Source organism: Argentina silus (assembly GCF_951799395.1).
Source record: "Argentina silus genome assembly, chromosome: Y".
Lineage (NCBI taxonomy): Eukaryota > Metazoa > Chordata > Actinopteri > Argentiniformes > Argentinidae > Argentina > Argentina silus.
Genome location: NC_139654.1, coordinates 7921639 through 7945302, shown reverse-complemented (window position 1 = coordinate 7945302; position 23664 = coordinate 7921639). Strand labels below are relative to the sequence as shown.

Here is a 23664-nt window from a genome sequence, read left to right as displayed (position 1 = left end):
ATTCTTTCAGCTGTGTGATGTTCGAGGGGTGTCTTGCATGCACAGCCAGTTTCAAATCAATCCACAGCATCTCAATAAGATTAAGATCCGGGCTTTGACTTGACCATTCCAGAACTCTCAATTTATTTTTCTTGAGTCATTCCTTGGTAGATTTACTGGAATGTTTTGGGTCATTGTCATGTTGCATGGTCCACATCTGCTTCAGCTTCAACTTTCGAACAGATGGTCTCACATTTTCCTCAAGCACCCTCTGATACAATACAAAATTCATAGTGGATTCTATGATGGTGAGCTGACCAGGCCCTGCTGCAGAAAAGCAGCCCCAAACCATGACATTTCCACCCCCATGCTTCACAGTTGGTATGAGGTTCTTGTTCTCAAATGCTGTCTTGGTTTTGCGCCAAACATGTCTACTCTTACTGTGCCCAAATAGTTCAACTTTGGATTCATCTGTCCAAAGCACATTGTTCCAGAAGTTCTGGTCTTTCTCTAGGTGTTCTCTGGCAAACTTTAGTCTTGCCCTGATGTTTTTTTTTGACAGCAGGGGTTTCCTCCTTGCACACCTCCCATGTAATGCAAACTTGTTCAGTCTCTTTCTTATGGTGGATGCATGTACTTTGACATCAATTGTGGCAAGAGATACCTGTAGGTCTCGTGATGACATTCTGGGATTGTTGGAGACTTCTTTAAGCATCTTTCGGTCAGCTCTTAGGCTGAACTTGCTTGGGCGGCCTGACCTGGCCATGTTGGTGGTGGTTTTAAATGTTCTCCACTTGTAAATTATTTTCCGGACAGTGGAATGGCCAATTTCAAATAGTTTGGAGATCTTTTTATATCCCTTCCCAGACTCATATGCATCTACAATTTTTCTTCTGAAGGCCTCAGAGAGCTCTTTTGATCTCGCCATGGTGATGCAACTCACTTCAACAATCAAGAGCAAACCAAACTAAATATCTGAGGTTTAAATAGGACAGGCTCCTCCAAAATCCTCTGTAACGATGTTCTAATCATTTGCACCTGATGTGGTGCTCTTTATTATAATTTTAGGCATTTTAAGTGGAACTAAATGTAGGGGTGTCCTAACTTTTTCCTCACAAGAAGATTGCATTTCTATTAATTACATTTTACCAATAATTTGTTAAATAATTTGTTTCAGTTGTATTTGTTTAGTTATATTACCTCAATTTTTCAATATTGTTCAAATGAATATCAAATGTCCATATGTTTGAATATGTTGAAGAAGACAAAGGTTTTCATAGGGTGTCCTAATTTTTTCTCATGACTGTATTAAAAGCAGGTTTTAAAAGCACATTTTATTTGATTGTCTTATTTCTCTTGTTTCTCATGCATGGACATTCGTCATATCACCAAGTTGGCACACAATATGCTCAAATTAATTTATTTAGAGGTTTCACCTAAAAGAATATTTCAAATAAATCAACAATAAATGGACGCATGATCGTCACCGATTGCCACCTTAAGCCTCAGATGATTCCATTCACAGAACGACAGGAAGGATTAATGAGGATTAATAAAGAGATAACCCAGATGAGTCAAACAGTTACTTTATTTATGTTCAGGTAAAAACATGAACCTGATGCAGTAAATTATTGCAGATCTTAGAAACCAGCACATGAACGATTGGGCCAGAAGAGCGTGGCGCCCACCACTGGCCACAGACTGCAGGCACACACCGCGGTTTGTTCCAAGCCAGCAGTGCAAAAAATTAACTACAGCGAGAAAAAAGGGACAAAACATAGAAAAAAAAAAAAAAAAAGGTAAAGCAGACATCCCCACCTCAAACCAGGTGTGAAACTGCATGTTAAACTTTACTCCATAAATGAGCTTGAAATGCTATCTGGCCATGAAACGATAAAATAAGACCAGCGAAATGTTCTCAGCTACAATGTGTTGGGGTTTTCCGAGCTTGGCCTAGCCAATCAGCACACCCAGAGCACACTCCACCTCCCGCAGGGTCCAGCAGAGACGCAACTACTATCAAAGTAAGAGCAAAATAAAGTTTACTTATCCAACACACAGGATATAACTCAATATTTGAGCTGAAGCTCTTTGTAATTGTAGGCCAGAACATTTTTTATTGGGTCAAAAACAAAACAAACAGATACAACACTCATCACTATCCGCATTCAACCAACTGCAACTCTCGTTAACAAATTTAAGCAAACACAAAGGCGGGGAAAGCAGGACCAAAATGCAACACACAAACTGGGGCCATATAATAAAGAACAGAATGCAAAACAGACAAACTGAAGGGAAAGAGACGTGTAGAATGAGCAAAGTCTGCAAATTTGTCTGTACAAATGATCTTTGGAGCTAAAGTGAACCTAGCTTGCTCAATAGACCCCCACACCACCACAAAGTGACATTCACCACTCTGGAGAGGAAACATCCCTTTTATATATATATATATATATATATATATCACACAGCAATGCAATTTAAAATGTCACCCAGTTTGTTTTCTTTACTCAAGTACTGATAAGTTTCTCAATTTTTTTTCTGTGTTCTGTGAATCATGTAATGCCTATCCATTTGTAGGAGAGACAGGGCAGTAAATATACATCTCAAGTCTTTACATTTCTGCAAGCTGCTTTCTCTAACAAGAAGGCTGTACACATTGCCTTGATGTAGGTGATTACAAAAAAAACTAAAGGAAGTCATGATTTCATCAGTTGCTGTAGAAGGCATTTGAATGCGAGAGATCAGGAGAGGTGGAATGATTGCTGGCCCTCACGGGCCGCAATCAACAGTTTCTCGCGCATGATCTCGATGCTAGAGTAGTCGGGCAGCTTCAGGTAGTTCACACATGTCATGACCGAGGGAAGGAAATCGTCTGGGTTCTCTGTCGACTCAAATGTCTTCCTCACAATGGTCAAAGGTGGATTTAGACTCCGGAAACCTGGGAGAAAGTGGAGGCGTCAAAATCAACTTAAAGACTGCTGGAAGTTTGAATCCATTATCTGCATACTGACATGAGTATGTGAGGAGTATGAAGGAATGTGTGAGTACATATACGCTGAGACCACTCACCTCCAACAGGCAGTCTGGGACTTCCTGTGACAAACTGCAGAAAGAGTCTCTGCTGCTCTGCATCGAAACTGCTGAGCACCTCAAACAGGAACCTCACCGCACGACTGGGGAGAGAAACACAGACACACACATTACACATCTGCAATTTACCAGTCCTCCACGACACCCTGTCTGTCATCTACTCCATAATCAGGTCTATGGCAACAGATTTCTAAGGCAAATGAACTGCAGGAACAGGCTGGGCATGAATACATCTCCAGTCAAGGCTAATGTATTGTCGGAGGTCTTGTCAAAACTCCATGTTCCTTACCTGTCATGAGTGTACCCATGGTCAGGACGACAGCACTCCATGAGTGTCTTGACGTCCCAGGTCTCTGATTTGCTGCCACACAGCAGCTGATCCAACTATAGGAACAGAGGAGAGTATGGAGGGATTACAGGCAACAGAGACAACTTAAAATATCTAAAGGGAGCAGTACTCACCTCCTCTGGGTAGAAACACTGCAAGTGGTGCAGTGGGAAGACTGACTCAAATCCTTCCTGGAAGGACGCAAACTGTCTGGACACACCCTCGTTGAGCGTCCAATAGACCACCAGCTGGAGAGAGAGAGGGGGGGGGGGGTCAAATGGTAAATTTCATAACAAGAAGAGTGTGTAGGTTTGTGTGCGTCAGTCTGCCTTTATTTGTGGGACACGTACCCTGAGGTACTCCTCAAGGTTGTAGATAGTAACAGGTACATCCTTTCCTCCTTTTTTGAGCTCAATGTTGGGGAACCCTGGCAGGGTGAAGTCCAGGCCGAGGTCCTCCACAGAGCAGCCGTTCATGTTAAGGCTCTCCAGAGCCTGCTGCAGGGTCTCCCTTGTCTAACAGAGAGGACAGCGAAAGACAGATGGAGGGGAGAGAGGACAGAGGAATGTTTAATTAAATGTATGAATGTGAAAATTCAGAATTGACCCAAACCCTTAGTATTGCTGAAGAGCAATATGATCTCTGAAATAATTCCTTGTATACAGTGCCTAAAGAAAGTCTACACCCCCTTTAAAAATGTTCACCTTTTGTTGCCCCAGAACCTGGAATTGAAATACAGTAAATTAGGATAATCTACACAGCCTACAGGACACTTTCAGAATCACTAGATCACTACCAACCAAACTCCCCAGTCCCTCACAAACATACCCATTAGGGTTGGGCGGGTAGAAGATTTACCAGTAGCATACCAGGGCAAAAGATTAACACACATGAAATACGGGTACATTTTGGCTTTGGCGGGTAAATCTTACCAGCCACTTTGGCTGGTAGCCAACAAAGGTTTGCAAACACTGCTTCAATTTAACCCTGGCAGGGTTCCCCAACAATCTGTAGTATCCATACAAATTAACTTTATACCCGTCAATACCCAAAGCCACGGTGGAAAACTCCAAACATGGCATTCCACATAGTGTGCATCTAAACCAGAGGGCGATTGGCTAAACGCCATAATTATAAGCGAAGAAGCGGAAATGCAATTGCCATGCGGAATGCCATGTTTGGAGTTTCCACCTTGGCTTTGGGTAATGACGGGTATAAATTTAATCTGTATGGATATTAAGCAGCCTTTTGGATATTTCGTGGGAGAAACTCCATCAAAAGATTTAGATTGTGACGATCACAGAGCGACAGCTTCTGCGACAGACGAAGGAGTCTCTGTGGAATCCATCGAGGAAGGCCATACTACTAAGTATTTTTATTCTATTTTGATAATTTCTTCATTACCCAAAGTGTATTGAGCCTACCTATATCCTACTTTTCCCACTAACCCTCTCCCTCTATACCGGCAAAAAATCACAATGTGCTTTCTCCCCATTCCTGTTATTTCACACATCGACGCTACACCTCCACCCGCAACCCTTCCAATCTAATCTACCCACCATGATCAACTGACCACGACCTCACTGTCACGGGAGGACTTTGGAACTGCCAGTCTGCGGTCCGGAAAGCAGAGGCTATTCTCAGCCTATGCCTGCTTCATGTCTCTCCACTTCCTTGCTCTCACAGAGACATGGATTACACCGGATAACACAGCTACTCCGGCAGCCCTCTCTGATGCCTACTCCTTTACTCGTTCCCCTAGACTCTCTGGTCGAGGAGGAGGAACAGGACTCCCCATCTCGCCAAAGTGGTCACATAATGTCCTTCCCCTGTCACACCTGTCCATTTCCACCTTTGAATTCCATGCTGTTTCTATCACCTCCCCTGTCAAACTTCACATTGTTGTTATCTATCGTCTGCCGATGACTGTCACCTACTTTGAAAAGAAGGTTGATGACATTAGTAGCTCCTTCCCTCTTCCTCTCACCAACAATGCTACCTTTCCTCCCAAACCCACTGTGCAACACCCAGTCTCTGGTTTATCACTGCACTACTTACTGATCATATATTGCACTACCTGTAAATACTGTTCATTGCACTTTCTGCTATTTTGCACTTCTGGTTAGACGCTAACTGCATTTCGTTGTCTCTGTACTTGTACTCTGCACAATGACAATAAAGTTGAATCTAATCTAATCTAATCAGATTTCTCCCCCCTCTCCCCTGACGATGTTCTAAAACTGGTCACATCCAAGGGGGCAACCACCTGCCCCCTCGATCCTATCCCCTCCCCCCTTCTCCAATCCATCTCCAAAGACCTCCTTCCTTTCCTTATCGCCTGAATCAATTCCTCTTTATCCACAGGATCTGTCCCAGCTGCCTTCAAGACAGCCAGAGTCAAGCCTCTTCTCAAGAAACCAACTCTTGACCCGTCTGCTGTCCATAACTACAGACCGGTATCCCTTCTAAAACCCTTGAACGTGCGGTCTCTAACCAACTGTCTCACTACCTCCTTCAGAACAACTTCCTCGACCCTCACCAATCCGGCTTCAAAGCTGGGCACTCTACTGAAATTGTTCTCCTCGCTGTCACAGAGGCCCTCCACTCCGCTCAAGCTTCCTCCCTCTCCTCTGTTCTCATTCTTCTGGACCTGTCCGCTGCTTTCGACACAGTAAACCACCCGATCCTTCTCTCCACCCTCTCAGAATTGGGCATCTCTGGCTCTGCACTCTCCTGGTTTGCATCCTACCTGGCCGGTCACTCCTACCAGGTGACGTGGAGAGGATCGCTGTCCTCTCCATGAGCCCTAACCACTGGGGTCCCCCAGGGCTCTGTTCTTGGGCCTTTACTGTTCTCTCTCTATACCAAATCTCTCGGTTCTGTAATTTCTTCACATGGTTTCTCCTACCACACCTACGCTTCTGACTCACAGGTGGCAACACGCGTCTCAGCATGTCTTGCTGACATTTCTGCTTGGATGTCAGCCCACCACCTCAAGCTCAACCTTGACAAGACTGAGCTGCTCTTCCTCCCAGGGAAAGCCTGCCCTCTCCAAGACTTTTCCATCACAGTAGAGAACTCTACTGTGACCTCCTCCCATACAGCCAAGAACCTTGTGGTGATCCTTGACAACCACTTATCCTGTGTGGCGAACATCACAGCGACAGCACGCTCCTGTAGATTCTTCCTTTACAACATCAGAAGGATACGTCCATTCCTCACCAGAGAAGCAGCACAACTTTTGGTCCAAACACTTGTAATCTCCCGCCTTGACTACTGCAACGCACTCTTGGCCGGACTCCCCGCCTCCGCCATCAGACCTCTGCAGCTCATCCAGAACGCTGCCACTCGTCTGGTGTTCAACCTCCCCAAATTCTCCCATGTCACGCCCCTCCTCCGCACCCTCCACTGGCTCCCGGTAGCAGCTCGCATCAGATTCAAGACCCTGGTGCTCGCCTACCGGGCGGCAAAGGGAACAGCCCCTCCCTACTTGCAAGCAATGGTTAGCCCCCAAACCCCTGCATGATCACTCCGCTCTTCCACCTCGGCTGCCCGCCTGGCACTGCCACCTCTACGTGGATGCAGCGGCCGCGCCACTCGGTCACGGCTTTTCACTGTCCTGGCGCCCCGCTGGTGGAATGAGCTTCCCCCCACTGTCAGGACTGCAGAGTCACTACCGATCTTCCGCCGTTGATTGAAAACCCATCTCTTCAGGCTACATCTTAACAGTCCTTCCTAAGACCTCTTCACCCCCACTACCCTCCCTGTACTAAACCCTAACCCGAACCCTTGAGACCTCTTCACATCTACTTCCCCCCTGTACAAGTTCTCCTGTTAATAAATAATTTAGAAGAAAAAAAAAAAAAAAAAAAGGGCTTCTGGCATTACGACTGCCAATGGCCCCTGGTCTGAGCATTGATTACTTTGTCTTATGATGACTGTTGGATAGATGATTCACTTACTTAAACAAATGTATTTGTTGTAAGTCGCTTTGGATAAAGGCGTCTGCTAAATGCCATAAAATGTAAATGTAAAATGATTGTGGATATTTTCAAAACTGGGCTAATGATGCTGAACCAGCTAAGTGCACTCATGTTGAATTAATTCGCAAGCTCCGGCAAGGCAATACCACAACACTGATATAGACTGTCGCGTCGGAGCTAACGGTGTACCAGCTTACACCTGTGTAATTCCCACCACATCGTCCATACCGCTATTAGCTATTACACCTGCCAAGCGCAGGAGCCAAGGTTTATTAAATGAATGAAAATGGCATATGCAAAGGCATGATCAGTGACAATGTGGAAAATGTTTAGCCTGCTATGGGAAGACAGAGAAAAAAAACATTCTAAAAAAGGTAGCCAATAAAGGAGTGTGAAGTGACCTGTTTAATTGGATAATGGCATAGGTTTTGGTTTAAAAAAATGCCCCAGTACGGCAGCAGTTTTGATTGAAACCAGACATGGGTAGGGCCCAATAATTTCCACGATAAGAGTGTGCAGAGCACGCGTTATGGAGTAGACGCATTTACACTGTGCTCTGCTGAACGATATCATAATTCAATATCTCTCAACTTCTACGTTCAAAAGTACTCAACACCAGGTTTACAGGCATTTCTAAGCAGATCGGGTCTCTGCAAGCAGACGTGATTGAGACTAAAGTAAAGCTAAAGACCATCGAAGCCGCAACCAACGAGCATGACATACGTATTGAGGTGCTCAAGGCGGTCTGCGGGTCGCTACAAGAATCAAACAAAGACCTGCAGTTGAACGTAGACGATCTGGAGGCCAGGTCCAGACGGCAGAATATCAGGGTCGTCGGGGTCCCGGGGGGGGGGGGGGGGGGGGGTAGAGAAGGGCAGGCCCACCAACTTAATCACGGAATTGATTCCTGCTGACTTGGGGTCTTGGTAGACCGGGCGCACAGGTCTCTTAAACCCAGGCCGGCAGTTGGGAAACCTCTGAGGCCCTTCATTGTGCATTACCTCAGGCTGGCCAGCAAAAACTCCAGAGAGTTTTTAATGCCATACCAAATATTGCGAATGTTGTTGTTGGTGGTGATCTCAATTGTACACTATCCTTCTGGATAAGCAATTCTCGAGGTCACGTCAACAGTCAAATGCTAGCTACTGCCTGAACATGATCAAGGATAATCTTAATTTTGTGGACATTTGAAGGCTAACTCATCCTACTGTCCCGAGGCTATTCATTCTTTTCTCCAGTCCATATGTATTATTCCCGCATCGACTATTTTTTCTTATCTACACAGTGTGTAATTGACTCCCGAACACCCATGGTCAGTAACAACATGTTTGTATACAAACAGAATACTGGGTAGGGCATCTTAGACATTTAAGGCGCTTTCCAAAAACAGGGTTTGTAATTTTTATTTTTTTCCCCCAAATGATCTAATTTCCCAATCGCTACTGACTAAAACAGTCATACAACCATTAGGAAGCTTTTAGAAAGCTTGAATGTTACATACTGGACCTTTCATTGAATAGGCCACTGGTCTGAGCTTGTGAACATGCAGTAAAATACCGGAGGCTGGGCTCAGAGTCTGGGTGCGCTCGTTTCAGGTGCTGCTGCGCCGGGTGGCACAAAAATTAAAAGTAAACGTTTTTTCAAGACATTCAAGACTGGCGTAGCAGGTATTTTGGTGGGAAGGTTTGAGAATTCTGATAGACATAAGTTAAATACCCATAACATGATGCGTGCCGATGACCACTATTCTTCACACGGGACATGATGCGGAAAACGGCAATGCTTGGGCTGGATTTGCACTAAACTTCATGCTTTGTAGTAAAACCAAAAGAAGCACATTTCCAGCCACTTTTTTTGCTGTATCACTTGAATTCATTGTTGCAAACACAATTATGGATTTGATTCCATTAAAGGGGTTATTATATTGACATTGACTGGGATGATGTCCCAACAACTGTGCTTTTCCCCCCCTCAGCCAATTCAACTTTGTAGATTTGTTGAGCAGTTTTGTTCCTCTCCATTTATTCAGTTTGTAGTGACAACCTGATCAACAGTGTGTAATTAACTCCTATTAAAACTTTTTTGGGAATGTGTAACCCCCCTTTGCAAGGTCCCCAATTTTAACTATTATCATTGCACTCAATTAATCTTAGAGTAACTTGAAGATATGTTTTCATTTGATCTAATTTTAGGAGAGCCACGGCAAATGGGGGTGTAGACTTTTACAAACAGGTCTTCTGTTTTTAATTTTTGTAAATTATGGAAAATGTTTAGAATGTTTCTTTCACTTTGGAAGTGTCCAGTAAGCTGTGTAGATCAGTGAGGAAAAAAATCCTACTTTGATGTATTTCGATTCCAGGCTCTGGGGCAACAAAAGGTGAACATTTTGAAAGGGGTTGGAGACTTTCTATTAGGTACTGTACTCATATCATCAAATACAGAACTGCAATAGTGTTGGAGTATGAGATGGGGATGATGAAGGTTGTGGGGACCCTGTACTCTTGGTCTCACACCTGTGAGCAGTCCTGCTCCAGCCTCCGCTTCTGGCAGATTATGTCCTCCAGGTGCTGGATGGAGTTGGCCACGCCAGGGTCGATGTTGACCAGATCATGGGAGCTGATAGAGGATTCATGCCTCAGCATCCACTTGTAGAAGGGCAGCCCTAGGGGCAGGTCCAGCTAGAAACAATGGATGAGAGGGCATTAGAGCAGCAGGGAGGGGGTCTTCAGGTTTGTGTAAAAACACAGCTCCAAAGCTGAGAGGATTGGAGACATTTACAGCAGATTCAGATAAGTCTGTCAATGGAACCCAAGTCATTACCAATCTGAAGTCCATGATGGCTTTGGCCATAAGTTTGCCCAGGAAGCGGAACTTCATCTTGATTTTGGCGATGTGTGCCGGTTTGGTTGTCCTGCCAAAGGGAACAGCAAAGAGCCCTCTGGAGCTGAACATGTACTTGGTCCCTTCTTGGCTTCCTATGGAGGGGGAGGGGAAAATAAACAGTTGGGATTCAGGAAAAGATAGATTGATTACAAGCTGAGCCTCCAACACAGGTTCTTAAACATAAAATGCCCTTTAAATGTAACTTGTCAAATGTCCATTCCCCAGAGGGTTGGGGTCATACCTTTGGGGTTGGATAGGGTTACCTCCTCACCCCTCCACAGCCCAAGGTCAGCCCGCTGGAGCTCCTGGGAGACCAGGGCGTAGAACTCCAGAGTGGGACCCAGCCCTGTGCCCACCTGAGGCAGGAGAGAAAAGGAGAGACACACATATGTGCAGCTGTCCAGACCACACCTGATTCTTTGCTGGGCCAGGGTTTAAGTCTGCTGTATTCTAGGCTATTATATGGATATCTGAACATGGGTTATACTATACCTCATTCTCATACTGGATCTCCAGCATGGCTCTTGAGCTCCCCAGGTCCTGCATCACAGACTCCGCCTGCTTCAGCAACTCCTCACGGTTTATCGTTCGCTGGAAAGATAGAGAATAGGGAGTTAATGAAGGGAACAAAGGCCAGAAAGCGGCTGGTTAAATGTGGACATCACTCTTATTCTCATGCCAGATTTGTACATTCATCATCACAATCACCTTTTTCCTGTCAAGACGAGGTGCCACTCGGCTGTCCTGAGAGTCCGATTGGTTGATCTCAGGGTTGGTGTCGAGCAGGCGCTGCATGGCCCTATCACGGTCAAAGGCAGTCACGTAGAAGAGCATCTGCCGTGTATCAAAGGGGAAGAAGAAGGGGCTGGAGAGTAGAGAGAGAATGAAAAGCAGTTAAATGGTATTGGTTAGGAGGTTTGAGGCATTGTCATTTGTTTGTGTGCATTTTCCCAAGGCATTTGTTTGTGATGAATTCCTTGTACCAAATGTTATTTTAGATAAAATGCTAGACATTTACAGTACGAGAGCCTGTGTGTTTTGCATCTTCACTTAAAGTTGAAAATGGTGCTATCAGTACCAGGTCTTGCCAAGCTCAGTCAGCCAGGTGGGGATGTTCCCAGTCATGATGACCAGAGGGTCCTGCAGCTGCCGGTTGGCCTTAGCAGTCAGCTTACTGTTAATGAACTCACTGTTGGGGATGATCTCCTTACAAACAGCATTCTGAAAGACAACGTAATAACTCAGGAGGGAGAGGCATTGAATCATAGAGAGACCTTAAACCATGGTTTCTCACAGAAGCCGAAAAAGACTCACTTAACAAGATCTCCAACTTAACTCGCCATGACACCCAGTGGTAGCATATCTGATGTGGGACAGGAGCATATGCTACGCAGCTTAGCAGGATACTCACGTCGTACAAGTAGAACCAGAATCTACTGATGGAGTGCAGGACCCTCAGCAGCAGGTTGACATCCAGAGAGGGGTCGTCAAAGGTCATGGTCTCTGGAGGCTCCGAAATGAGGTACATCTCTAAGGGGTTGGCGATGCTGGGACACACACCATCTGCAAGGGGAGCAGGGTTCACAGCTCAGACATGCAGTACAAGACAGACTTGGTTTAGACAGGAAGCATTTGTTTCGAAGGTAGTAATTACAATTAGCCAACTGGTTTAAATCTGGAGAACCAGGTCAGATCCCCAATTCATTGTGCGTGCGTGTGAAAATAATTATTCTACAAAAGTAGATCACAGTAGAACCAGTGTCTCTGGAGGGCCGTATGACACCCCACATGTCTGAGTGCTAAGGAGACTCCTACCATGCCACAGCTCGTCCTGTTTCTTGGCATTGCGTGGAGAGGTTTTGGTGGGGGCAGTCTGTGCTCGGCCCCTCTTCCCTCCCACTGCATCTTTGCTGCCATCCTCGTCCTCTCTCACTGGCTTATACCTGACAGGAAATAGAGAGGTGTCACAAATACAGGCCAGAGACGGTTTGTCACTCACTTGAGTGTGTGTGTGGGATACTTGTTCGTTTGTTTGTCTGTGCTTAACGAGAGTGTGGCATACATGCCAATTAGTTGTTTGTTCACCCTCTGGCTACTGCATACCACTGTCACTGTAGACAGACAGAGTGACGGGTACCATATGGTGTGTGTTTTGGTCCAGATGCCAGCTCGTCCGAGCGGGTTGGCCTCGTCATCAGTGGACTCCCTCTCCTCTTCTGTCTGCAGGCTGAACTGCCGCACTGCCTGGTACACAGTCATGTTATAGGGCAGCAGGTGGTCACCGATATAGAACTGCAGTCTGTGATGCACATTCCCAGAGTTCAGGAACTGGGCCGCCTGGTCAGGGAGGGAGGGCAAATTGAAGTTAGGGGTCACACAAATCATCAGAGCAAAACTATCTGGAATGTAAGGTATTTGCAAGGATGATTTAATGGCAAAGTCACACACCAGCGATTCGTCAATTTCATCGTCTGAACCATCATCATCGCTATCCTCGTCCTCCTCTCTGATTCGTCCATAACCTGCACATACAAAATCCCTTGAGCAACTTGACCATGTAACCATGCTGATAACATACCCATTACTTAATCAATCCTCACCTCGGACAACAAGGTATCGCTCAATGGCCTGTACCAACGCCAGGGGGTCAATCTTCACAGGGCCGCCCTTCCACTGCTTAACATTGGTGCAGTCTGGGTGCCTTTGCAGCTGACACTTGAGTTGGTGTGTGTTGAAGAATTTCAGTGCCTGAGACCCTCTGATGGAGACAGCCACAGTACAGTAAAGCAAACTACAGAGGCAAGCCCCAACAAGCACCCTTGCTCCACATATGTTTAAACAATACAGGCCCAGGACCTGGGGAGATCAAGAGCCATGCTGGAGATCCAGTATGAGAATGAGGTATAGTATAACCCATGTTCAGATATCCATATCCATAGACTAAAACAGCAGATTTAAACCATTGGGCAGCACAGAATCAAAAGGTGGTCTGGACAGCAGTTCATATCACTGTCTCTCTTTTCTCTCCCCCCTCAGGTGGGCACAGGGCTGGGTCCAACAATGAGCTAAGAGGGATATAGAGCAAAGACGGGCATAGGTAAATGGACATGTAGGGCAGTGCTGACCTGCTCCCATTGCCGTTGCCACTGGGAAAGTCATGCACTTTGACAGGGAACTGCTCCATCTGGCTCAGGCAGTTGTTCATCTTGTGCACCAGAGCGAGGAGAGGCCCGTTCTGAGATGGCTCCAGGCGACCTGCAGGCTCCATCCCAGGAACCTTGGCACCACAAGATACAGGAAAGACATCAAACACGGCTCCTTAAACAGTGGTTAAAACACCCCCAGAGGGGGTGCCACAAGGCATTCTTATCTCACCGGGCAGCCAAAGAAGACGTGCAGGAACCTCTTGAGCCTGACATCACGGCTGACCAGGTCCCCGTCACTGCTGGAGGTCAGGTAGAGCAGCAGCTGCTTGACCAGCCCGCTGTGCTGGATCTCAAACGATGAAACGTCTGACTCAGAGACGATACTGCAGATATCCACAAGGCACTCCACACCTCCATCCATCTGGGGGGGCAGGGCAATAACATGCGAGTAGTGGCATAGCAGGGCTCCAGACTAAGCTTTACCCACTTTTTAATTTGGTGACACCAGCACATGATTTGGTCGCACCAAAATTGTGCGACGCAATAGTAAAAATTAGTAGGCTAATCATCTTAGAAATTAACTTGCCATTGCATTCAGAGAAAACTTGTGCTGTGTGTGCTAAACATTCCTCTTCTCATTACAATGGACTTACTACTTACAAACGCATTACATTCTACATCTCCCATTCTTTGACAATGAAAAAAACATTGTTTAACCATGACAGAGAAGGCACTTCCAGGCAGCATGCAAAACACTGGCAGTGTAGGCCAAGACAAGTCATGTGGATATTAAAAAAGTGTTAAATTAGGCTTTTAAACTATCCACACAGAGTAAAGGAGTCTATACAAATTATAAGGCACTGCAGATCATGAGATCTCATGAGAGAAAAGCTAAATATATTTTCTTACTGGACATTTTGTGCTGCTTCGGTGAAAGCCTCCGCTATACAATATCCTTGTATTGCCACACAACTTGCAAGGTCCGAAATAAACACCTGCCAAGCGCTGAGTAGGCCTACATTTTCTTGTAGCGGGTAAATCTTGCAGTGATGACCAGCCATTCTGGCGGGTGCTTGTAAATGTCGATTTATTCTGTAGTATCAGAGTTTTTAAAATATGTATTCGGTATCATAATTTAGGCCTCATCATTTTAGTTAGATTGGACAGATGCGTTTCGCTTTGACACTGTGCAGTTCGAGGCAGACAGGTCATCCTGTAGTTTTCCTTTCCTAACATCAATGAAGCAAATACCATCAACAATCAACACTCAAACACCTCCTATGAAACATACAGTGAGTTTAATGACAGGAAGGATGACTAGTGCACCTGCAGGCATAGCTGCTCTGTCGCTGTGCAGAGTCTCTGGAGTACATTCAGTGCAGGGTTTGTGACGTCCAAATTCTCCGAGTTGAAGTAGCGCTCCACAAACTTGCTGGCCTGCTCTTTGATCCAAGCTTTTATCTTATCCCTGAAAAAATAGACCACCATTACTTTAATTATGAACCACCATCATCATTATCATACCATGATACCAGCTTATACCACAGCTTGGTTGAATACGCAATTCTAGAGTGTACATTATTTTTCGATAACATACAGTATAAATGGACACCTGTGTAACAGAGTTGAGATGGTAAACTCACTCCTCGAGTTTAAATACCCACCTGCACTGTCGAATTGCTAGCTTTTCGATAGCGTAGCTGGTTTACATCGGGTATTTCAGATGGTCACACGTGTTGGCAACGCGTGCTCGGTTGGAGGAAGTCAAATTGCGGGGCTACTGTTTGCAACAACTTGACGTCTGTTTCATGTGACGTAGTCCCAGTATAATTAAATGCGCTCTACAGTGAAGCAGGGCTTCTACTGACTGACAAGAACGTTACAAGGCAGCCACACAAACTTAATATAGATACATCGTATACCAAGGTCCAACAACGGGAGAAGGGGAATGTGATCAAAGATAGCTGGCACTCATATTGTAGATATGTTGCATTCATTACGTCGGGTTGGCTAGTAGCTGGTTACAAGCTGAATCAAAAATGTTGATAGGCACCCCGACAAGACTTACATAATTTGTACAGCTAGCTGGTTTGCTAGCTTGCTTTACAATGAACAAGTTAGACATGCAAGTTAATCTCTACTTTTGTTTTGGTGGATGGTGACCAGTCAGTCAAAGCCAGGGGGAACATTACGAACGCACAAGTCTGCTTCTTTGCATGCCGTTGCTAAGGGTTGGGTTAAACACTTGAAAGAAAACGTCCCCTTTGGTTGGCATTGTTTTTGATACCGTTTCAGGAAACTGCACATTCCATTTTACCCATACAGGTCTGCTACACCACAGGCGTAAGTTTATAAACTCCTATTGTAGTGAACGTTACCTGCTACACCAACGCGTGTGAAGCGCAGACATTGAGAGGCTGTGCTAGCAGCAACCTAAAATTAGGATTGGAGTCCTTTTCCGTGCAAAGTGCCTGAAATTATAGGTGTCAATGCTTTTTGGACGCTTAAAAACATTCACTCAGCTTCATGGTATGATAATGTCATTGAAACATTGACATTAGCAGTACATGCATACAATAGCGCTGTTTGAAAAACAACAGTCCCTGTTTATATTTAAAGGTAAAGGCCAAGCCCCAACACAGAAGATATTCAGATTTGACAGGGCTCTCAACTCAAAACATGTTCAAAGTCAGGAATTGATACATAGTGGGCCGGTTTCACAGACAAGGCTTAATCCTCAATTACCACTGAGGATGCTTTTTAGGACTACGGTTAAGCCTTGTCTGTGAAACCGGCCCTTGAAGTTCCATGCAGAAACAGACTGGAGGGATATTTATTCTGCATCCATGCACGCAACTGCTCACGTTTCTGGTGTAGCAGATTATATTACTGCGCTGATAGGTACTTCACGGATTACACATGCTGCATCCCGGAGTAGCAGCTACGTTAGCCCAAGTTACAAAGTAGCGTGCCTAGCAACTAAACGCACAAGTTAACATAGTTGTCAAAATATTTCAAGCCAGATGACAATTGCCTTTTCTCTAAAAAAAAAAAATAGTTGAACTATTTTTGCTGTAGTAGCTGTGGCATAAGCAGGATAATCAACTCAGAGGTGTGCGCTTATAGGGAAATAATCCACGATGTGGAGGTGTAAAATGGCCCGAGTTCACATCCTTGATTACATCGTCATCATACCTGTTGTTGGAGACGGAGTCCTTGGGTAGGGCGCGTGCCAGGCCACTCACCCCCGCCGTGCGAGAGGGTTCAGAGTTGGCACTGTTAGTCTGGGCTCCCACTTTACCCCAGGTCTTGGGATTCAGACTGGCCAAGAAGGATGATTTGGGGGACTGAGTGGTGGTAGGACTCTTGGCTGTGGAATGAGAGAATATTAAATAAATTAAATTCAAGAAATAAAAATCTCACTCAAAAGACTACTGAGAGTAAGATGAGAGCTTTAAGTAGCATTTGCATCCAGAGATACTGAGAGCGTAATGAGAACAATTACCCTGATTGTCTACTTTGTCATCATCCCTGGGAGGAGAGTACTTGGGCCTTCTGGGCCCTCTCTTGGGCAGCCGTTTCCTCTTCAGCACATCACTTAATCGCCTAGGGAAGGGGGAGAGATTCATATGTTGTCCTATGGGGAAGCGTGTCTGTGTGCGCGCACGCTACTGTGTTTAGTGTGTGGTCCCTCACCCCTGTGGGCTCAGATCCAGTGAGTCGTCCATGCTGTGCTGGAAGCTGGGCGAGCCCAGGTCGGGTGTGGCGTGGGTAGCCACTGTAGTGGATGCAGTGCTGATAGTAGTGGTGCACTGGCTGGCAGTGCCGCTAGTGCAGGCCTTAGGGGGACTGGTGAGGAAGGTCTCTGACTCTGCCAGGTTCTTCACCTGGTGCATCACGCCTGTGGAGGAGAATAAACAAGACGTACAGCTCTGTGGTCAGAAAGCGGTTTAATTCAAGTGCACTATGATGTTCCATCTCCTCACCGCTAGGGTTTGGCTTTAATACATGCAACATTACACTGCTGTGGAGAATACATCATAACCACAGCAGGCCCTCTTCTCCAACAGTAGTTCTCAATCCTGGGTGCTACAAATGTGCCATGTTTCAGCTGAGTGTAGTTGTTTTAAAATCATTATAGGTCAGCCACTCTGGGGAAGAAATGCAGGCCTGGCAAGATGGATCGATTACCTTCTCTTCTGAAATAGACACTGAAGACATCTGGCAGCTTTTGCATCAGAATCTCAGCCATCTGCAGAGAGCCCACTACAATCTTTAGGTCTTGACTGGACAGCATGGAGGCGATGTGACTGCATGAGGAAACAAACACCATTAATGTATTAAAAAAGGAAAACCAGAGGGATTTTTCTGTCCCGTTCTAAATCACTTGGCAATTGCTACAAGTGCCTGTGTAAACCTGAGAGGGGCCATTTGTTGACGGATAAACCTGCTGGATTCTGAGGTTGTCGTAGCAAAACTCACCTGGACACAGCATGGTTCCTCAACACGTCCTTCAGCAGCTCTGCATCGGCAAAGTAGACGATCCTGAGGATGGCTCGAAGGCACTTGTGTCTGACGGCGGGACCAGCCGAGGAGCTGTACACCTCGTACAGAACCCCAAACAGGGTCTTTATGAAGCACTTGGCCAGCTCGGGGTCCTCCTTCATCAGTTGTGCCCGGGCATCCTCCCTCCTCACCTCCTGATGGCCCCCTGTGGCACGAACACAGAAAACTCCCCTCAAAAAAAGCCCATCCAGTTTGAGTTATGATGTGAAATGACCAAAAAAAACGAATCCCGACAGAGCTGCTTGTGAGAACCCGATTGGTTGCTTAGGACGCTCATAGGCACTGGGGGGGGGTCTGTCTCACCTGTATTGGGATTGACTAAAGGGTTGGGTTTCCTCTGGATCCCACGTGCCGTTCCTGTGTCTTCGTTGATCTGCTGCATAGAGTTAAAGTCGATGGTATAGACACGGCCTAGGGTGGACAAGCTGATCTCATCCTCTCCATTCTGATGGGCCGTCTGGAGAGGGAAACAATCACACACACACCCCCACCCCCCCCCGACATTAGTGTAACAGTGAGATAAGCGAAGAGCAAACATCTCACAGCACTCTCAGATATAGTCTGGAACCTAGTGTTCATCATAGTACTGTGATTAGCTTTAGAATAGCTATGGTATAGTCCCCCACATCATCAGAGAAAGGACATCTGTACCTCAATGATGCGGCTGTCGATACGGTTGTAGGGGTGCCACAGCCCCCTGTCATCCCTCCACTGCCAGATGGCACCTTCTGTAGTCTGAGCGCTGCCCTTCTTTAGCATTACATCCACTGCAAAAATGCCCTCTCTGGGCAGGCAGGGCATCAGCTCACTGTAGGAACACCAATAAGTCATGGTTGGCAATGGTTACAGTAACATCTACAGACTTAGCAGTACTGTATGGTCATATTGGAAAGAAGTCTATTGAGCAGCAAAGTTTGTTTGAGGGGGTAGGAGAGGATGAAATGGAGAACGCTTTACCAGATGAGGGAGGTGAGTTCATAGAGCTCTTGGGGGCTCCTGGGCACCAGGTCTATATGCTCCTGGCAGCTACCGTTTGATGCGCCGCACAGGAGGAAGCGCAGTGTCTCCGCAATGTCTTAAAAAAAAAAAAAAAAAAAAAAAAAAAAAGGTGTTGAGTTCTTTCTTGGCATCCATGTTGAGTAACTAAATCTTGCAAACTGTATCACGTAGTAGGCATTTAGGAGGTCATTACATGTTATACTATTCCAAGATTCTTTAAGCTGTAGGTATTGTAGGCAACTTTCAAATAAACTCTTTACCTGTATCTATGCACCCACAGAAAAAGCACATGTGCACTCAATTGTGTTTGTGTGAGACACTCACTCTGGTTCATGAGCTGCACAGCCAGGCAGGGGCAGTTGGTGCACATGAGGGAGAACATGCGCACCACCATGATGAACATCCCAGAGCTGAGCACGGGAGGGATCACCACTAGCAGCTGCTGAATGTTAGTCAGCAGGTCCCGTGAGGCCACCTGCTGGAGCAGATTCTGTTGGTTCACATATTAAACATCAATCAGGAGGGGACAGGACCACACACACTTTTTTCTAGGGGGCAAACTTTGCCCCTGTTGACTAACTTCTTGAGGCATTTTGTAAAAATCCAGGGCATTTTCTTAAAAACATAAAACATGTACCATACGCCATATGTAAAAATGTACATTGATTCTCATTAAAAGGACCAATAGATGTTATACAAGTGCATAGTGACAAGAAATGCAACTTTACACTGCCTTGCCTTTTCATTGATCTAACGGTCACCTGGCCAACCCCAGTCCCTGGAGGCTTTTGTTCCATCACAGCACTACACCTGATGCAGCAAATGATGCATGGTCAACCATGCATCATTTGCTGCAGTGTCTCCGCCACGAGGTCCTTGCAATGTCACTGTCATTTCAGACAATGTGAATCCCAAAACCAAGTTTGGGAAGTTGATGAGATGAATGCAAAAGTTGGAAACAGAACACCATGTGATCGCTTTTACTGCAAATGATGCATGGTCAACCATGCATCATTTGCTTGGTATGTTAAATTAATTGGGGGTCATGCAAGGCTCGAGGGTAGTGTGCTGTAAAATGTTACTTCATTCTTTATTTTCCTCTATTATTAGCTACAACTGTAGGCCTCTGTAATTGCCCTTTTAAAAACAGTTTGTTTAAATCCCATAAAAAGTCCCACTCTTTTAAGAAGTGTATTTCCCAAAGCTGGTGTTCTACAGCAGCCATTCTGTTGCAGACTCCAGTAGACATTCAGTATTCTCTCTCCCTCTCTCTCCCCCCCCCCCCCCCCGCAGAGAACTTTCCCTACCTCCTCATGTTGAAAGTTGTCCACCAGTCTGGCAAAACAGAGACAAGTGCTTTCAACAGATTTCTTATCCTACACAAGGAAAAAAACAAAACATATTAGGTAACATGCCAGTAGTAACATGCCACTGACCACCAATCCTCATCTCGACAACAAAACAGCAGGGTGTGTAACATGCAAGCAGGTACCTGGTGTGAGAGTCTCTGGGTCAGCAGTGGTAGAGAGTCAGAGACAAAGTGGAACTCGTCAGGGGTGATGCTCTGACAGCAGTTGGCCGCAATGGCAAGGGCATTCCTCTGAGCATTAATGCTGAAGAACTCCAGGTACAGCAGACAGTCAGCAAGTCCGCCCTGCACAGGAGACAAGACCAGAGAGTGACTCACAAGGATACTAATGACATACTGTACATAGAAACAGGTTCAGCTTTAAATATGTGAGACAAAGAGAGATCTGACCCTGAAATGTGAGAAAATAGTTACTATATATATATATATTTTTTTTTTTAAAGGGTCAGTCCAGTGAAATCGGCAATATATATTTAATTGTATTCACATTTGGACTAAAGCTGATCAAATTGGCATCAACAAAGTTTGGAAAATCGATACTATTGCTCTCTCCATAGAGCTTTATTTTAAAATACAAGGATCTGTCCTGAGTCTGAATTGCTTCGTTTGGATTTGCCCTTTCTACACATCACTTGCTCATTACCTCTGCCAAGTACATGTTCTCAGTTTCCTAATGGCTCCAGATGTGGTCAACACAAATGTTCATGTTCACTAGCTACATGAAATATACATTCAAATGTCCACTCAGCTTAAAACAAGCAGCTTTGAAAAAGAAGCCTATAGCAATTGTGCCTATAACAAGTGAATTGTGTAGCATTATCATCATTTGCGCACTCGAGTCGCGGGTGAGTTTAATTAGCTACTGGAATGGCTTTAACGTGTCAATAGCATGGTGACATGGAATGATCCCACTCCAGGGATTAGTTAGGCCTGTATTAGCAACCAGAAACGTGCAAAACAATTTAGATTGGTGCTTCAGCGTCATAATAGCTAGCAATCACCATCAATGGTCGATTTGAGGAGAAAAGCATGACGTTTTTGCAAAGTGTTGGTTATCGAGCTAACTTTAGGTATAGCTAGCAGGTTATGTTGTTCATCACATGGACCTAGATGTATTGTGGTAGCCTTTTGTTTTGGATGGTTATAAGTCTAGTTGTTGCTGCTGTAGCCCATTATGTTTTTTGTAATGTTATGTTCACGCTGAATATTCAGTGAAGACATGAATGATATTACCACGCTCAGCCAGTCGACCTTACCTGTTTTTCTGAGAAATGTAGGCATTTATGTATTGTGACGATTTTTGACAAGAAAGAATATCACGTAGCAGTTTGTTGTTACCTAGGTATAGTTTGCAACTGAAATCAGACTTGGCTGGAGTAAGCCTTCAATAGAAGATTTGTGCATCACTGTACAGCTACCCTATATCCTCCACTGGCCGTCAGCACTGGAGTGTAGGGGCAGGAGAGCCCCTGACACAGGTAAGGAGCAGAGCTGATGCCAGTCCTATACAGACAGAGCCATAGGTGAGAGGGCAACACTTACAGCCTGCAGGATGGCTTTGCTGTGTCGCCTTGACAACATCTCCAAGGCAGTCAGTGCCTGCTCTGCTACATCAATGAATTGGATCACCTGAAGCTGCAGACAGAGTGGTGCAAGCCTTAGCATATACAGAGGGTTATGACCACATGCGAATAAAGATTGAACATGCCAATGAATCCTGGAGAAAGAACACAATGTGTTTACTGGAGGATGCCCTACCTTTTCCAGGAAAACCGGGATGGCTTCCACGACTACAGCAGAGGATCGAGGCAGCGCCTCCATCATATATGTGAGAGCACGGGAGGCATGGTTCATCTGTGTATGGGGAGAAATATATAGGTTGAGATACAGAGCAGACATTTCACAAGCATAACCACAAAGCAAACACAATAAGCCAGTGATACTCACAATGTCAAAATTGTGTTCCATTTGTAACAATGTGATCTGTAAGGAGGAGTTCAGAGGATTAATGACACTGTCTAAGACCAGGTGCACAGCAAGTACTAGCCAAGAGGACAGGATAGGAGTAGGGTCTGCTGAGAGGGAGACTCACCAGAGCAGGAACCACACTCTTCACAGGGAATCCTCCCAGTGTCTCCTCGTTGCCCATCACCAGCAGCTGGCACATCTCTATGGCTGCCTGGAGCTGCTGGGACTCATCGCCTATGGCCTGTAGGCCCTGCAGCAGCTGCTGAGCCTTGGAGCCTGAGTGGGAGGCAAGGGTTAACTAAGATCATAATACAGATACCCAACAGCAGGAATGTAGTCAGCACACACTTAGATAACGTGTATAGAGAGCCAAGCTCGAGTATGAAGAGAACACAGAAGTGAACTCAATATATGATCTACCTCGAAATGTTCTGCTCACAGATAAAGGTGACGTGATTAGAGATGTCATGGTGTACCGGTTTTACGGTAAACCACAATGTGAAATTCTACGTGTTCCACAAGCAAGGAGCCAAGGAGCAGACTATCAACTCATTTTGAAGTTCCAAAAAGTAACAAATAAACTACTTTAACGTTATGATCTATTGATACCTGCCAATCACAACGGGAGCAATATCACATGGAATATGCACCACTATACTCATTGCTCAAGTGTTCCAGCTGCCTCGTGAACGGTTTGATTAGAATGTGAAAGTATAGTACACAACAATAAAAACATAATGTCCTGACATAATGTTTTCCCCAATGACTGTAAATGAATATACACATTGAAGTCTGACGTCCCCCCGATTCATTTCAATAATAGTAGTTTGTATCACTAATCCGCCAACAAAATGCGTACTTCCTCGTCGCCCAAAGATGTGATCCACACAAAATACCCTATAAATGTCAAAGTAAAAAATATATTTTAGAAATGTTTACAAATCAATTAAAAATAAAAAGCTCAAATGTCTTGAGTCAGTAAGCATTCACCCCCTTTGCTACGACACTCCTAAAAAATACAGAAAGCATGACTTGTAAGCATTTCTGAAATACAGAAATGCTTACAAGTCACTCAATAGTCCATCTGAGTGCAAGGATAATAGTTCATGTGATTTATGAATTAATATATTAATATCAATCTTTGTATTTGTAGGGTCTCTGATTTGCATAGGAATCAATTACACACTGTGTGGATCAGGTTGCCATTACAAACTGAGAAATTGAAGAGGAACAAAACTGCTCAGGAATGCAACCCTGAGGAGAATAAAACTGTGGTTACCGGGCACTGGTATGAAGGTTATCATACAATCAAAATGTCACTAGGGTAACACGCCTAGACCCCACACACCC

General features: G+C 45.2%; 1 protein-coding gene across 3 annotated transcripts in view; it reads right to left on the bottom strand.

Annotated features, from left to right (window-relative positions):
• Positions 1-1537: 1537 nt before the first annotated feature.
• The window catches only part of LOC310823855 (E3 ubiquitin-protein ligase TRIP12-like), a 46117-nt gene continuing 23990 nt past the window's right edge, over positions 1538-23664 (bottom strand). For 2 of the 3 annotated variants that reach the window (XM_083696727.1, XM_083696728.1), the window contains exons 9-42: positions 22439-22590; positions 22294-22329; positions 22105-22200; positions 21889-21981; positions 20470-20631; positions 20285-20353; positions 19302-19467; positions 18936-19053; positions 18630-18786; positions 18282-18435; positions 17895-18123; positions 17604-17722; positions 17109-17313; positions 16918-17018; positions 16608-16782; positions 14739-14880; positions 13642-13833; positions 13392-13543; positions 12867-13024; positions 12715-12788; positions 12404-12603; positions 12082-12209; positions 11678-11829; positions 11345-11487; positions 10975-11131; positions 10759-10857; positions 10508-10622; positions 10204-10358; positions 9897-10061; positions 3751-3915; positions 3535-3648; positions 3362-3456; positions 3052-3155; positions 1538-2920 (exon numbers count right to left, since the gene is read on the bottom strand). In XM_083696727.1, coding sequence (XP_083552853.1) covers positions 2724-2920; positions 3052-3155; positions 3362-3456; positions 3535-3648; positions 3751-3915; positions 9897-10061; positions 10204-10358; positions 10508-10622; positions 10759-10857; positions 10975-11131; positions 11345-11487; positions 11678-11829; positions 12082-12209; positions 12404-12603; positions 12715-12788; positions 12867-13024; positions 13392-13543; positions 13642-13833; positions 14739-14880; positions 16608-16782; positions 16918-17018; positions 17109-17313; positions 17604-17722; positions 17895-18123; positions 18282-18435; positions 18630-18786; positions 18936-19053; positions 19302-19467; positions 20285-20353; positions 20470-20631; positions 21889-21981; positions 22105-22200; positions 22294-22329; positions 22439-22590 — 4739 coding nt within the window. In that variant the 3' untranslated portion in view covers positions 1538-2723. The remainder of the gene's footprint in view (positions 2921-3051; positions 3156-3361; positions 3457-3534; positions 3649-3750; positions 3916-9896; positions 10062-10203; positions 10359-10507; positions 10623-10758; positions 10858-10974; positions 11132-11344; positions 11488-11677; positions 11830-12081; positions 12210-12403; positions 12604-12714; positions 12789-12866; positions 13025-13391; positions 13544-13641; positions 13834-14738; positions 14881-16607; positions 16783-16917; positions 17019-17108; positions 17314-17603; positions 17723-17894; positions 18124-18281; positions 18436-18629; positions 18787-18935; positions 19054-19301; positions 19468-20284; positions 20354-20469; positions 20632-21888; positions 21982-22104; positions 22201-22293; positions 22330-22438; positions 22591-23664) is intronic. The other variant, XM_083696729.1, reaches the window with a different exon arrangement.